This window comes from Nematostella vectensis, chromosome 10 (genome assembly GCF_932526225.1).
Source record: "Nematostella vectensis chromosome 10, jaNemVect1.1, whole genome shotgun sequence".
Lineage (NCBI taxonomy): Eukaryota > Metazoa > Cnidaria > Anthozoa > Actiniaria > Edwardsiidae > Nematostella > Nematostella vectensis.
The window spans coordinates 14566048-14582127 of NC_064043.1; the positions used below are offsets into that span (position 1 = coordinate 14566048).

The 16080-nt window shown below is 42.5% G+C and overlaps 1 protein-coding gene across 3 annotated transcripts; it reads right to left on the reverse strand.

The window, feature by feature from the left end:
* Window positions 1-8: 8 nt before the first annotated feature.
* LOC5509437 lies at window positions 9-13810 on the reverse strand. Of its 3 annotated transcripts, none has more exons than XM_001629886.3 (4): window positions 13604-13810; window positions 9373-9647; window positions 6287-6794; window positions 9-5951 (listed from the first exon to the last, which is right to left on the reverse strand). In XM_001629886.3, the coding sequence occupies exons 2-4, from the start codon at window positions 9532-9534 to the stop codon at window positions 907-909; spliced, it is 5715 nt and encodes a 1904-aa protein (XP_001629936.2). In that variant the 5' UTR covers window positions 9535-9647; window positions 13604-13810; the 3' UTR covers window positions 9-906. The 3 variants fall into 3 exon arrangements, with proteins under 3 accessions (XP_001629936.2, XP_048589377.1, XP_032234236.2); XM_048733420.1 differs by lacking the exon at window positions 13604-13810 and adding an exon at window positions 13471-13573; XM_032378345.2 differs by lacking the exon at window positions 13604-13810 and adding an exon at window positions 9721-9836.
* Window positions 13811-16080: the final 2270 nt, after the last annotated feature.

A 16080-nucleotide genomic window follows, 5' to 3' on the forward strand; every position in this document is an offset into this window, starting at 1 on the left:
CACAGTCCTTTCGAGGTCTAAACCATCATCTTTATTACAACATGGCGCTGACAAAAATATACTAACTCCTAAACGTTTAACCTCATAACGTGTCATATAATCTATTCAATTTATGTTTAATATTCTGGCGGGATGCAGCAAATGGGGCCGCTGACTTACGCCTATTGCGCGCATCTATGTACAATCAATTTTCAACACAGCTGTTACATACTGACAGGGGAGGTGTGAAGTCAAAATTGTTTGTCCTTTGGTAATGCCTAGGTCATAGAATCGTTCTGAACACGATTTTCTTAGTTTTTTTTAGTTCAAACAATGGTTCAGAATCTTTGAATTCGATGTTTTAAATTTCACACATCCTAGTCGGTTTTGTTATGGCATTCTATCCTGGCAGTTTTCAATATCACCCAAGTTAGTGGAACTTAACATCTTGGATAAATAAAAAACCTTCTATAAAATTTATATGCGATATATTGAAAACATTTAAAATACTTTTTTTCAAGAAAAAAAACATACACCCATATTTGAAGTCCCCCTTAATCCTAAAGATACATAGATCAAAATTTTGTTTGTTACAAGTTCAATATATTGTAAATGCTCTCTATTAAAAATGGATTGCTTGTTTCAGCACGTTTTTCCTATCGAGAAGCGCAGAGCACCAAATTTTTCATTCGGTGGGGGCACAGTGTTCGGTGTGAATACAAGTTCATTTGGATCCGACTATGGAAGATTTCTATAGCCTATACTGACTGATGTCTCTTGTTAATTTCAACAATGTGATAATGCTCCCATGGAGTGCGCTAGGCAGTGAAATCTCGATGGTATTAACTGCTCCTAGAGTTTAAAAACGCGTCGATGTCTTCAGGTTCTTCTTAAAACCACGGGTAAAACGGTAAAGGCACAGTGAGTTTATGGCGGGACGTACGCAGGAGGGAGACGGTAACCGGAGTAAGCACCTTTTCTTGCCGCGCTGCTGCTGCTACTGCTGGTATAACTGAATGAACTGCTAGATTTCTGTGCGCTGTATCCTCCACCGCCTCCACCTGCACCTCCACCCTCACCACCTGCACCCATTCCACCGCCAGCAGCACCCATACCTTCACCACCTCCACCCATCCCACCCCCTCCTCCACCTCCTCCCATACCGCCCCCACCGCCAGCCATGCCTCCGCCGCCTATACCTTCGCCTCCTCCAAACTCTCCGCCTCCTGCAGCCATACCACCTCCACCCATACCGCCACCACCTCCTGCCATCCCCCCTCCGCCACCCATACCACCACCACCTCCACCGAAGCCTCCTGTGCTGCTACTCGAACTCATCTGACGACCAGAAGCGAATGATGGTGCCTGATAAGCTCGCCTTTCATCGCCCATATTGGGGGTAGTCACTGCACTACCGTTTGGTGTCCTAGGATACGCTGGAGGTGGGAGTGGAGGCTTTTCGTTGGGTAGAACTAGAGGCTGTTTGATCAAGTCTTCTTTAACATCGTACTCTTCCTTGAAGACCACAGGTTTGCGCTTGTAGATAAACGTCTTCCTGTCCTCTGCTGACAGCCTCTGCTTGCGGCGTGCTCGCATCATAAGCAGCACACACAGACCGATGGTGAGGATCACGACAGCTAGAACTATGGCCGGGATTAGGGCATATGTCCACCACAAACCGGGACCTCGGTCACCGACACCACTAGCCCCGATGCCAGCAGTAGCACCACACGGCTTGGTTTTGGTATAGTCACCACCAGCAACAGGATAAGGTGCCAGCGCAGCCTTCAACGCAGGCGACACACCATCAGGGCCAAAATTCTCCTGCATTTTTAGGAGTAATGGGTTATTACAATCGTCCAGTGGAATGCCAGCCACGTGGAAGGTCATAAACGGGCCCAAACCAGCATTATCAACACGGATAGCAGTGAAATTGACACCGATGAATTTAGCGATCTTCTCCACAAGTGCCAGGCGAACATGCACATTTTCCATGAAGGTAGCGTTATCAAAGTTGAGGAAAATTGTGAACTGGTGGTTAAACCCGGCTTCATCTTTAATTACAGAGACTTCGAATGCGTCGAAAGCCTTCAGTCCTCCAGAGTCGGCGGCTTCTAGTACGAACTTGTGAAGGCCAATGGCATCAGACATGGGAAGAGCATAAATTTGCTGCGACGTTGAGTTCAATAATATCCACGAGGTAGGAAGCAAAGAACCGAGGTCTCCTTCTCCTAGCTTCAACGTAAGTGTAAGATTCTTGGTGTACAAGTCTTCTTTGTCAAAGAAGGAGTCACCAGGGATGTCAAAACGCAGTCCCTGAGTGCCAAACACGTTTAGGCGGTCAAAGGCGTTAAATAGTTTGGGCGCGGTGTTGATATCCGGTGCCTTACATGCCCCGACCTGCTCCACGCGACCATTCTTGACTGTAAATCCACTTTTCAGCGCATCCTTCAGTCCATCTGTCACCTTGCTATCTCCGAAAAGCTCAATCAGTTTAGCAAGAGCTGGGCTATCACAAGGCTTGGTGGGAACATTTGAGAATCCAAACGTGAAGCGAATTCCTGGGTCCTCAGGTTTGTATGATATAATGTGGATATCGGGGATAGTGACTTTGAAATACTTCGCGAGCTTGGTTAAGAGCCCCATGCGCGTTTTCACGTTGCCTTGGAACGCCTTCTCATCGGTGTCCAGTAGCAAGGAGAAGATAGTAGTGGGAGGTACGGGCTCACTCACTTTAATAGTGATGACATCGTGCGTTTTCATCTTGTTATCGGCAGGGTCTACAGCAATTAGCACGAACTTGTGACTTCCGGTGAGTTTCTCGTCCGGCATGATGTAGATCTCTTGCTCGGCTTCTTCTAGCGTGACCCACGAACCCGGTGGCAGCCTGGACCTGTCACCAGCCCTCAGCCTCAAGTCCAGATTCCTAGTGTTTCCGTATTCACGGTCAAAAAAGGTATCATACGGGATGCGGTATATGAACCCGTGGTTTGCTTGGACTGCGATGGTGCCGACAGGAGTGAGGAGAAGGGGAGGGGTGTTCCCCTTGGCGCTGCACTCCCCTATGGCTTCAGTGAAGCTTTGACGGACGTTGTATTCGGGAAGTAGAGCGTTCTTGAAGGCTGAGCTGGTCTTGCCTCTGCGTCCAAACTTGTTGATGGCTGTGGTCCTTGAGGGATGATTGCAGTCTTTTTCAGGGATTGTTTTGAGATGGAAGGTGAAGTTCACCCCGCTACCGTAGCGATCAACCTGCATCTCGTTTTCGTTAATTTTAAAGTAGTCAACGATCTTATCCACCAAACCCAGCCTAACTTTGACATCGTTCAAAAACTTGTCATCATCGTAATCTAAATACACAGTGAATAGGAGGCTGGTAGGTGTCGTATCTTCACCAACGTCAATCTTGAATGGATTTCGGACCTTCCCTCCTTTAGAGTCCTTCGCTTCCATTATAAAGTTGTGAACGCCAACTTGCCTTGAGCCTGGCAACCCGCGTATCGTCTGGGTATCACTGTTGAATATCAGCCAATATGACTTTGGCAGTTCCTTGCCATCAGCGCTAAGGAGTTGAAGAGTAAGATTCCGCGTTCCTCCATCTTCCACGTCCTCGAAAGCGTCCACTGGCACGGGGTAGGTGATGACTTGGCCGCCGTAGGCTTGTATTGGTGTAGGAGTGACACCCTTCTTCACAGTGGGGATCTTGTTGGCAGCACACTTGCCCAGAGTCTCGTAACTTGCTTTCTTGACAGGGTATTCTGGTTTGAGGGCGTTGATGAAAGAAGTGCTTACAGAGTCCTTCCCGAATTTCGTGATTGCTTGTTGGAGATCAGCACTGTCACATGGTTCGTATGGGATCCCAGCGATACGGAATACAAAGTTGACGCCATCAGGAGTTGCAGAGTACGACTTTACACGGATCTTGGAAACATCAACATTGAAGTATTTGCCAAGTTTACGTAACAGTTCTAATCGAACTGAGACCACGTTAAGGAATGTGTCCTTTTCATAATCCAGTAGTAACGTAAACTCGTGGTTGTAGATGACAGGATCTCGCGCAATGTTTACCTCAAACGGCGCAGTAGCCTTGAGCCCTGCACTGTTTGTGGCCTCGAGGTCAAACTCGTGCAGTCCGAAATCTTCCGTCGCAAGACCGAAGATCTGCAGGGCAGGTCCATTAAGCTGTATCCAAGAATTCGGAGAGAGTCGGATACCGCCACGGGCCAAAAGATCCAACTTCAAATTACTTGCGTCGCCGTCGATGCCATCTTTGAAGGTGTTCGGGGCAATATCGCGCATAATAGACTGTCCAGAGAAAACATCGATTGCAGGAATCGGCGCCCCTACAACAGGGGGGCGACTATCAGGTTTGTTACATGGTCCTAGGAGTTTATGGCTGCCACTCCGCACTGGATAGTTCGGTGAAAGCGCCCTGGTAAAGCTAGGGTTGAGAGTGTCTTTACCGAATAGGTTGACCATGGTCTCAAGGCGCTTGTTGCATTCATTGTAAGGGATGTTATCAAAACGGAAAGAGAATGTTACCCCTGCACCAAAAGCGGACACACGTACATGGTCTATTGTGGTCTGGAAGTACTGCGCAATTAAAGTTAGCAGCTGTAGTCGCAGGGCCACATTACTTGAGAACTGTACATTGTCCACATCCATAACGATAGTAAACTCGTGATTGTAGAGTGTGTTATCTGCTTGAACGTTTATCTGGAAGTCATCTCTGGCTTTGAGTCCACCACGGTCCGTTGCTTGAAGAACGTAATCATAAGTACCCGACATTCCCTCCATGGGCAGCCCGAAGATTGTATTGGTCTGTTGGTTGAAGAGTACCCAGGACATTGCAGGCAGCTTCGCGAGTCCTGACGTCAACATGTTAAGGGTGAGATCACTCGGTCCGTCCTCAGCATCTCTGAACGCGTTGGACGGTACCTTGTAGCTCAGGGCCTGGCCAGTGATGGCGCTGATGGAGCTGACACCTTGGTCAACCACAGGCCTGCTGTTTATGCACTTACCAAGGCGTTGGTACGAGCCACCCGTCACTCTAAAGCGCGACTGCAGTGCGGTGGTCAGAGCTGGATTGACGCCGTTCTCGCCAAATTTCTTAATGATGCTGCTGATAAGAACGCCATAGCAAGGTTCGTAGGGAACGTTCGCAAAATGGAATTTGAAGTTTATTCCCGCGGCCCCCAGGTTGAAAGACACAGCACGCACGTACTGAATAGCGATACCAAAGTAAAAAGACAGTTTCTCTAGAAGTTCAAGTCTCAGTTCTACGTTTTTCATGAAGGCAGAGTTATCGCTAAGACTGAATTCGAGCGTAAATTCGTGATTGTACTGATGCAAGTCTTGTTCGACGCGAAACTCGATAGCCTGTCGTGTGAAAAGTCCTCCAGAGTCCTTTGCTTCCACGAGGAATTCGTGAGAAGTTGTAAGATCAGTGATGCTAAGCCCGTAGATCTCTTGCGAGGCTGGATTCAGAAGAATCCAAGACGAAGGAATGATGGTCGCGCCAGTAAGAGTCAACAGCTTGAGGTTCAGTCTTCGCGTTCCACCATCCTCGCGATCGGAGAATGTGTTTTCCGGAATAAGGAAGCGGATGAGTTGGCCCGAGTACACAGTCACGCGCGACAGCCTTGAGATAACCACAGGGGCGTTGTTGCTCGGTACTGTGACTGTTGGGCGGACGGTTGGTATGCTGACAGTAGATGCGTCCACTCGGGATGGGGGTGGTGCTATGGTGGCCGTAGGGGTCGGTGTTGCCTGTAGGATCTTGGTGGGGATATAAGGCTTCTTCTGAGCAGGAGTTGGAGTAGGAGCGAGGTTAAGAATAACCTGGCGACGAGCTCGATGACGTGGGCCTTTTGGAAACCCTGTCGCAACGTGCCAGCCAGTAACAGGTGCAGAGAGTGCTTCGTGAAAAGCGCCCGTTTCAGCACTGGACTTGAGCAGGGAGGCAACTCGGGTTCCTGTAACAAGGAAAAGTAAACAGTGAAAAATTGGTACCAAGCTTAAATTTTACTATGATCACTAACAATATCCGCTAAGTTGGGAAAGAAAGAAAAAATGTGCCATAAAGTGTGACCGTATTGACTCGGTTTGGTATATCTCTGCTTCCTGGATAAAAAGGATAACCAAAATAACAAAACAACGGAAATTTACGAAAATCTCATGATTTACGTTGAAATAACCCTGTTCTAAATCCACAAGCCCGTGTGCGAAAAGTAACCCTATCGCTCGTTTTAGCACGACGCCTAACAAGTACACATCACAGTCCACCCCAATAGTACCCTCTTGCATGTACCTGCCAAATCAATACCGCATCCGATCTGCCAGGAAATGACAAGACCTGGTTGCCTGGCGTCCTGGATATTACCAGGACCAGCTGTGAGCATTTGCACATCCTTCAGTCCGAGGGCAGTGTTATGTCCTTTACCCAGCGAGAAATGAAGACTCTCCACCGCCTCGTCAGCAAACTCTGCCACGCGCTTCATGAGCGCACACCGCCCTTTGCCATCAACCTTCTCAGCATGCAAATCGAAAATAATAGTGGCAGCTTCCACAGGAAGACCACTATGGCAAACGATGTGCTTGGTGTCCGGGACCTTGGTGTCATTTGAATTACGCAGGGAGAGGTCGGAGCGGATGTCGTTGAGGTCCTTGACTAGGATTTTGAAGTGCTGTGTTTCGTGACCGTGTAGTTCTAAGTGATAAGTGCCCTTGTCACGCCACGAGGGGACGCCCTCTAGTGTATTGGTGCTCTCATCCAGTGCCAGCCAATGGGGGAGAGTCTTCTTACCTTCTTCTGTAATCTGTAGAAAAAGAGAAAGGGGCGTGGTCAAACAATTACGTTAGGAAAATGAGAGTAGTAAACAAAAGCGAACAAGTCACGCAACTCCTCCTTGAACAAGTCACGCAACTCCTCCGCGAAAAACTGCGTACAAGTCACGCAACCTCCGTGATGTGTTGTGAACGGTATGAGCTTTCCATTCTGAGGCCTGCAGCTAATGATAGCGGTAAACATCCATTTTCTACTGATGACAGTTTCTCGTTTTTGGTAACGTAAGGCTGATATGTTATGGTACGACTTATGGAACGATTCGTGATAAATACTTTCGAAAACGCGTGTACGAATTCAGTAACATCTACATAGGAGGTTATTTTGCATAAGCTAATCCACTAAAAAGACAAAAGAAATCCGCTTTTTTCAAGAAACATAAAGGACATAACGAAAATCCTACGGCTCGCTATGGAATATTGCACTTAAATAAAGCTAGACAGTGATCACCGAATAGATCCAGCGAAAGAAGATTTAAGCATACTGTGAAACTTGCTTATCGGAGAAACAGGAATAACTAAACGCCGCAAGAGAGCGGTGACAAGAAGCCTAAGCCGGAAGAAGGAAAGAAAACTCAATAAAAGAAATCCGCTTAATTTTGAAGGATATAAATTCGATTATTGTCTCGAATCAGATGCGTCGTTCCCACAGTTTACAGTAAGGAGAAATCTAAAATGCTAACAACTCTTTTGGCACTTTAAGTGAAGCGAAGAAAAAAAAGAAGCGGAAATGAATTGGAAAAAAGGGCGGAAGAGTTGTCATTTTGGAATGATCAAATGCCTTTTAAAAAAGTCCAAATTTTGCATAAATGATGTACACACCTACGTATTCAACAACGTACTCAACAAAGCACGCGAACCATGATACCGGAAGGAGGGGCAACCGCAAATTCCCCACTCCCTTTCAAGACAACGCCGTTAGAATCTATGGCAGCTTAAACTCGAAACACATTGATCACAATCGCACGGCACACGAACCACAAGTCGGGAGACGATCCTGGCTTTATCCAAAAACAACATTTACGCTTGTCTTCCTACCAATATGACGGCTGCTTAAAGCAGCTGGGGAATTATTTGCGATTGTGATATGAACACAAATCGCGTTTAGAATTGGTTTGACTTGTTGTTTATATAGGAGGCAAAGATAACGGAATGCACTCCAGAGGTCGGGAATAATTGCGGGAGTGGCTTGATTCTTAGATTAGACCACGAAATAAACGATCTATCACGGATCGCGTTTGGCGACCGGTGTGTTTGGTCATGTACGTTCGGTGTACATTGTAGTTGTCTGGTTAGGTTGTCGTTTGGTTTATTCCATGGTGTTTGGGCGCGAGCCGCAAAGAAGGGCTTTTTTTTAACAAAATGGCGTAATCCAGAATAGCTTTCTAAGCGACGGCGAAAAGAAAATAGTCGTATAGAACAGGGATATTTAGTTACACATTCCATCATAGAGTACGGAAAAAATAAAATACTATTTGAGCTCTAGTAAACACAATACAAGGAGCACTCCATTGACGCGTCCGAGAAAAGCGGGGTTAGATTCCGGGTCAAATCCACACCAGACATTTTCGTAACTTTATCTTCCGAGGTAACAATAGGAGAGACAGACGTTTCCTCAAAGAAAACCAAAACGGGTTCTGACCGAGCAGTAGAGCAAGGGATTGACTAGTAGACTGTTTCACACGTATACTGTCGTCAATACACTCAAGCGGAATGAGGTGTCGGGCGGAAAAATTAAGACGAAATACAGAGACGTGGTGGCAGGGAAACGACGCATTACGTCAACATTGGAGTGAATATAGACCGCTTTATCGTGCCATAAAGATATCTGCCATTCGTCTCAGACACTACAATCGGAATAGTGCACGTTCCTTGTATAGTTTGCCACCCGCAATAAGTGAGGTGTAAAAGGGCACGGTACGAATTATGTTTCATACTTGAACCAGAGCTTACTCTGATAGGACTGTACGATATCTCATTAACTAGGGTAGTCGTTATAAACTGAGTCACAGATCCAACCAATAAAATACACACGCGCGCGAGAACACTGAACTTAGATTACACTTTTAAGATATTTAGAAATTCTCAAGTCGGAAAACTGTTCAGAAGTGAACTATTGGAGATTATCTTTCTGTAAACTTGTTATAAGACCTATAAACTTGTCCTGTAAGATATTGGGTGAGGAGGGATGATCCTTTGAAAACATTAAATCACTGAAAATGTGGACGGCCGTGTATTTTTAGGGGAAGGCTTTTCTTTTTATATATCAGGTGACATAATGTCTGTGGCACATTTGTCATTCCCATCAGCAGGATGCCTTAATGTGCTCTTCAAGGCAACATATGTAACTTCACCCAAAATGATAACTTTTTATCCAAAATCATCACTTGTGTTATCTAGTAGTGATATCTTTTATGTAAATACACTACATATTTGCATGCAGCATGCATATATTTTGATTGCAAACAAATAACATTGGACCCTGTCAGTATAACATTGGTAAAGCAACAGTGGTAGTTGAATAATTAAGAGTATTCAATATATTCTTCTTACCTTAAAGTTCTTAGACCCATCTGTTGGAGTGACTCTGTAGGTGAAATGCCGTCCCACAACAGCAACAACATTATAAAGTCTTTGAATTGGTTTCTCTTGAGAATTAGAACAACAAGTCCCAACAAGGGATACCATCAGAATTGAAACAAGTCCTATGTGCATTTTGAGCCTCTCCAAAAGGCAACCTTGCGATATTATATTCTTGTACAGTTATCCACTATGATGAGTTGAAGGCACAAAGCTGAATCATCAAATCAAAGAGATCAATGACATGCCTGAGAAAGAAATAGAGGCTGGATTAGTAATCAGAGTATGAGCTGTCTGTGTGGCCTTGTGTGCTAAACTCACAGCAGCTCAGGGAAAACAAGCACTCTGCCTTTGTGCTCCTTTGCAGATGTTGTAGACGTCACTTTGTTAGCTGTTAGCTGCACTACACTTATTAAACAAAGTGCTTCTGTGTTTATCTGGCAATGTGAGGAATTCTTTTGTGTTCTATTTATCTGGTGGAATGCTTGCCTAAGTATCTTGTTTGTTTATCTAGGTACTGATGAAGTGTTTGAGACCTCAAAACAACTAAAGAGCCTTCACATGTTGTAAGGGTGGATCACATAAATACACATAAATACACATGGTAGAGGGGATAAAAACTCAGTACTTTATATCCCAATCATTCAAAAGTCATAATACCAGAGCTATCCATCCAAAGGTTACTTGCATTTCACTGATAGTGTTTGGCAAAGACCCAAATAGCAAGCTTTGAATAATATGATATGCTAAAAACACAGAGGCATAAAAAGAGAGGTTTCCAGCTGTTTAAGGCAGATCATTACACATTCCATTTCTATAAAATCGTCAGCAGCACCATCAAAACTATGCCTTGCTTGTTTGACAGAGTATGATCATTTGTAAACATAGAAAAAAGATGCCCTGCAGTACGCCCAATGCATAGAATCTGCATACTCTAGATTAGATATTCAGATGATACTACTACATGTACTTGCCAAATGATAACAGTTGAAAAACAAACAAATTTCGAACAAGAGTTCATATCTAGTGAAGAGCAACCCATCATAAAGATGCCCAGCAAAGACTGTATTCTGATTAAAAAGATTAAAACCTCTTCAAAGGATTTGAATTGATCACAGGCTAATGTAACCACATGGCACTACAAATGGGCGAATGTCTCTTCAGATGAAAATTGCCAAGGAAATAAAAAATAAAGTGCACTTTTTTATTAAATCAGAACATGTGCTTAACTTAAAATATAGGTAATTGTGCAAATCCCCTAGAAAAGATAATATTCCATGCCACAATAATCTACCTGTCCACAGAAGTATTAATTCAATCATGAATTTGACAGTTGTATTTCCCTTATCTTTGCTAGCTGCAAAGAACAGGAAATCCTGTCTATCTTGGATTAGATTCAATTTCAAAATGTTTATTATCCGCCTCACTTGATTAAAATGGCACAGAGAAATAAAACTTGTTTTCAGAGAAGAAGGTGCAAAGTTTTGCCTCATCCCTAATGTTGCGCTTGATAAGAATTCAGTTATCTTTGAAGCAGAAAGAGAACCCAATCGAATGGACCGGTTTTGAGCCCGAGACCAAATGATAAACTGCAAGACTGCTAATTTTTAAAGCAACATTTGCTTTCAGTATCACTACTGTTTTATGTTATTCCTATGAGTCGAGTCTTATGCAAATAGAGTTATATGTATAGAACAGAGCATAATGTTTTGAATAAAACTATAAACCAGGAAAAGAACAGTGAATATTAGCGCAAATGCTTCCTACATAAATATACACATGTGAGTACACACAACTTGAATTAGAAACATCCAGATAGCATTAAAAAAACTAGTAGCATAATATGTTAAATGGTTAATACGGTAAGAGTTTCAAGATATATTTATCATCCCAGGCACTTAGACAATATCAAGACTAAGCAACTAAAAGAAAGCAGGGTTGTAATAGAAAGAATTTATAAAAATAAAAGATATATTTTAATGTTAAACAACAGTATCAAAAATAGATGTGTGTTATTAAAGAGACATGCTTTAAAGTTAGTGTATTATAGACCATAAAACTCAAGCTTATAATAGAATAACCATGTCATAAATCATGTTTTCCGAAGATGTCAGCAAATGAAGTGGATACATATTATATCAGAAATAAGTACATTTCTTTTCAAAATCGATATTGTTTTATGCAGTTTTCAAACATAACGCTAGGTTAGGCTAAGTTCAAACATCGTATTATCCATGAGCCGTATTCAATGAAAATGCATGCAAATGAATCAAGTCGATAGTTTTATCTTCATTTGCATTGAATGCAGCTCATGGATAATACGACGTTTGAACTTAGCCTTACTCAAGAAATATAATTCTGTGAATGCCATTCCATTGACATTTGAGTAGGCTCTAGGAAACCTTCTTATACAGAAAGCGCTACATGGCTGCTGACAAGAACTGTTGACTCTGACGCTACTACCCCCATTGTGCCAGAGAAGGCTATGCTCCACTACTATAAGCCCCCCTGTACACCTTAAATAAATAAAGGGTTTAAACATAATACAAAATACTGACTTTAAGGCAACGAGAAAGGATGAAATACAAACATTTTTGCTTATAACTAATTGCAAGTTTAAACTACGTAGCGTATCAAAAAGAAATAATAAATAGGGTGAATAAGAGGGGGATTAATAATAGTTATCTGTCATTTGGACCGTGTTTGGAAGCTATAATGAACTGCCTGGAGTGATAAATAGATTTGCTGCCATACAAAACTCGCTTGTCTAAACAATCTCGTAATTCATTAAACAGAGGCAAACACGAAAACACCCCTGTACCCCAAACAATACATGTGGTTTTGATTTTCTATCTGCTGCCAATTGCTGCGGATTTGGTGATTTCTGACTTAATACCGACGTTATTAACATCCCACAATGACAACTAAGGAGCATAATTTTGAATAATATTATTCTCTGCAGTCGATTTCGTGATATGTGCTGTGCGTGTTCCTTTGCTTCATTAACGATAATTTTGCACGTTTAACCAAAAAATGCCTACAAATTTACAAACTCTCGCACGCAAATGGAAAAAGTTACCACAAATAAAATACTCACGCTTGTAAATATAAGCTTACAAGGCATTTTCAGAAACAACGATTATTTTATTTGAGATTTTTTTTCCTACTATCAAACGTTATCTTTTTACTCACAGACGAATGTCTTGCGACGGGAAAACAGGAAATTCAAATGAAAATCAAAAGAAACCGCTTTAGTTTGAATTTTCCATATCTTCCAATATATCAGACAAACAATATTAGAACTTAGTTAGCTACTAATTATAATAAAATGAGATCTCCAAGAATTAGTAATTCATGGTTCGAGAAAAATTTGCAGACTTGTTATCTTTGTGATCTCGAAATTTGGTTTACTGGCATACAAAATTTGCTTAGTAGGTGAAGTCTTAAAAGAAACACTTGAAAATAAAAAGCTCTGTTGTTTGATATGAACAAAGTAGGTATAGTATTATAGCCCGCGGATTGTAATTCGACTCAAAGATCGAATTTTCGGGTGGACGCAGAACTGTTATCTAGTTGACAGCAAGATCGGACGTTCTTCGCGCTTCGAAAACCGCAGAATATCGAATAACGGAATTGTTTCCCCTCAATCTTTGAGTACTTCGGAAAATCTTGGCTAATTATGAATCTAATACAAAAGGCTAACCTGATTTAACTTATTATTACGCCATCTAAATGTTGTTAGCAGTTTGTTTTGTGCACGTTTTCTGTACAAATCTGCTCAATTTCTAAGTCCTCGCTGTTAACCCCGTGATATCATGGTCCAAATATCCCCTGAACTTGAACATAAACAATTCTACTGCTGCAAATGAGTGGCATTTGTTACGTGTGAGTGAAAATCTAAAGGACTAAAGCCTGCTAAAACAACAGTATAATAACTACAATTCAAGAAAGGCCGATTTATGAAAGGTGCCAAATCGTTCTGGGGAAAATAGTAAACTTAGAATATAAGTACTTATGTATGAATTCGGCGAGAGTTAGACAAACACCCAACTGAGAAAAGTGGCCTTTTACCTGCCTTTTGCTTGCTAATATGTCCCGAAATTTGAGTGACCAAATAAAACCTCATTTACAACTCTCGAATCAGAAGCTCCGACTTCCCCGGGGGTGAGACCAGACAACATTAAACTCCATTCACCAAGCTTACCGAACAAACTACAGCGAAAACTTCAAGCGGTGACTCCGAAAGGACAGCCAATCACTGAAGTAGTGTCCGTATATTGTTTACGAAGGCAGTCCGAGGCTTTCTAGCCGTTAATCTAGACAGTTCTGTGCGTACAAGAACACAGAACTTCAGGGCTGTTTGCAAAGTAAGGCGACGCGAACAAAAACCTTGAGGTCCTTGATGCCAATCTTTGATTGACAAATTCTCAAAATTCCTTTACACACATTCACGCCGATTGACCAATCAACGCACGTGTTTGACACTTTGAAGCCAATTAGATGCTCGGTGCATGATCGGAAATGATTAGCATACGGCTCGAAGTCACGCTTCGTTCGCGCGCTACAATAGCTACACTTCAGTCTCACAAAGATTTATTCTCGCTAATTGTCATATACTCCGTAAACAAAACCCACTGGCCTTGTGATAAGTATACTGCTCGGTCTAGTGATAATGGTGTGAATGTGAAAGGCTATGGGAATGGTTTTTCGAGTGGGCTGTATCATTTAGCAAAAGGCGAGTTGATAGCATGCGAAGGGCGTAGTGTGGGAATGTAGCCGGAAAGTCTTGCCATTTTACGCTACTACACAGAGAGCTTTTATCCACAAAGAACTTTAAATGGACATTTAATTGAATTGGCAATGGTTTAAATGGTTTACGACAATGAAATTATCTTAATTGTAGCCGCAGGAAAAAAATCAATTGTTAAGACTAAGTAAAAGCATAGCAGAGCAAAGTAAATTTTGGCTAACGAGGTAGTAGGTGCCAAAGTGATTGAATTTGTTTAATCTATAATCAGAGTTTCTAGTTTGTTTGCTGTGTGTTTTATTTTTCTTGGGATGTCATTCTAACAAAAAAAAAACTGTTATCTTTGTTAACACGCGCGAGATTGTCATACACTCCAACAAAAATAGCGCTACTGGGACCTTGGGACGAGTGAAACAGACCTGGTTCTCACTTCTTGAAACTGTTAAACCCGAACGGGAAAAGTGAGCTATAAATTTTACATAAGCCAACATACTTATCCAAACTCTCAAGAGAAACTGGAATACGTCGTCCCGCGATTTGATCTGGGAAAACATTTTTTGTCTATTTTTTTTTCTGGCAGCGTTTACGGCAATGTTCTCTTATGGCATTGTGTGTTTCCAGAAAATATCCATACACCCCCCCCCCCCCCCCCTGTTAAGGGGGTCGGAGGTATGGCCCCCCACCCCTCTGAAATTTCCACCCCCCTGGATAAAAATAGAGTAACTGTTAAGGAAAAAGGACATTTTACCCCCTCCTATCTGGAAATTCCAAGGCGTTTGAACCCCCAGCCCTCCGGGACTACGTTTTTTGTGCTCATTAGGCTTATGCTCTCTTTGGCTAATTCGGTAGAACAACTTCAAGCCATAAGTGTTTCTTTACTCTATGAATATATATTCATGAGAACCTCGGCCCGGAGATATCTTTAAAATATTTATTGAGACGCACACGTTCCTTAAAGCTTTCGTAATGTCGAGCGTGGTCCACATAAGGTTTTCCAGTTATTCCTGTAAATGACCCAATTATCAGTTCCTGGCATCTGTTCGGGTAATTAACTAATTATCGAGTAACTTAGAGCAACTTGACGGCTGCACATGACAGCAAAGCACATCAAAACACGTGAATCCTAACTACTTGACGCTCTCAACAGTCCCCATATCAATAACGCTAACAACTACGGAAAACATGATTTGTGACATGGTCGTTATATAGAGCTGCAAATTTATGTTATCAACTTTAACATGTCGTCATCATCCAACGGTCCAAAGAGAGGGGGGAAGGTCAAGGCCTATATTAAAAGTGGTAAAATCAAAATTAATCTAGATAGACACTCTCCTGGATGGTGGTAATACCTGGAAGCTAGATGTCAGATGCAGCGTAAATCTTTCATTAGACGCACGTAAAACACATTTTGTTTTCAACATTATTTCCGCGCTAAGTCAACGAACACTTTTGCACGAAAAGATTTTTCTTGAATTTTTCTTTTCTTTTTTTTTTTTTAATTCTAGCCATATTAAAAGGTTCTTATATGTTCTGGCGCCTTTTATAATGAATATGATCAAATAGAGCATGCTGAATTTCCAGACACCATCTGTGGTTATCAGACGCGCAGCACTCGTATCTTCCTGCCAAACTCAAGGCCTCGAAGCTCTTGTGTCATTTTGTTTACGTGTGGCGATAGATTTATTCTTAAAAACCCTTGGAGAGTGTTTTCTCTTTCTCACGGCAACTTTGCTCGCGTCTTCCTCACAAATGTTCATCGGAAGGCTTCGAGTTGTCATCATTTACGTGTCTCATTGGCGAGGCTGAGTCGCACATGTGAAGTGGTTTGCGTGTTGGGCTAGTTGACCACGAATAACCGATCGAAGGTAACTCACTCAAACATCAAAGGAACCAGGACTCTACTCAAATGCAGTGATTCGAAATTATCATTTAAT

What these genes read in the sequence shown, in the direction of transcription:
- LOC5509437 (XM_001629886.3), bottom strand. Translation starts at nt 9,534, where the DNA reads ATGCACATAGGACTTGTTTCAATTCTGATGGTATCCCTTGTTGGGACT. An exon ending in ATGGGTCTAAGAACTTTAAG is followed by an intron (nt 6,795 to 9,372) that starts GTAAGAAGAATA and finishes CTTTTTCTACAG; the next exon opens with ATTACAGAAGAAGGTAAGAA. An exon ending in ATGCGGTATTGATTTGGCAG is followed by an intron (nt 5,952 to 6,286) that starts GTACATGCAAGA and finishes TCCTTGTTACAG; the next exon opens with GAACCCGAGTTGCCTCCCTG.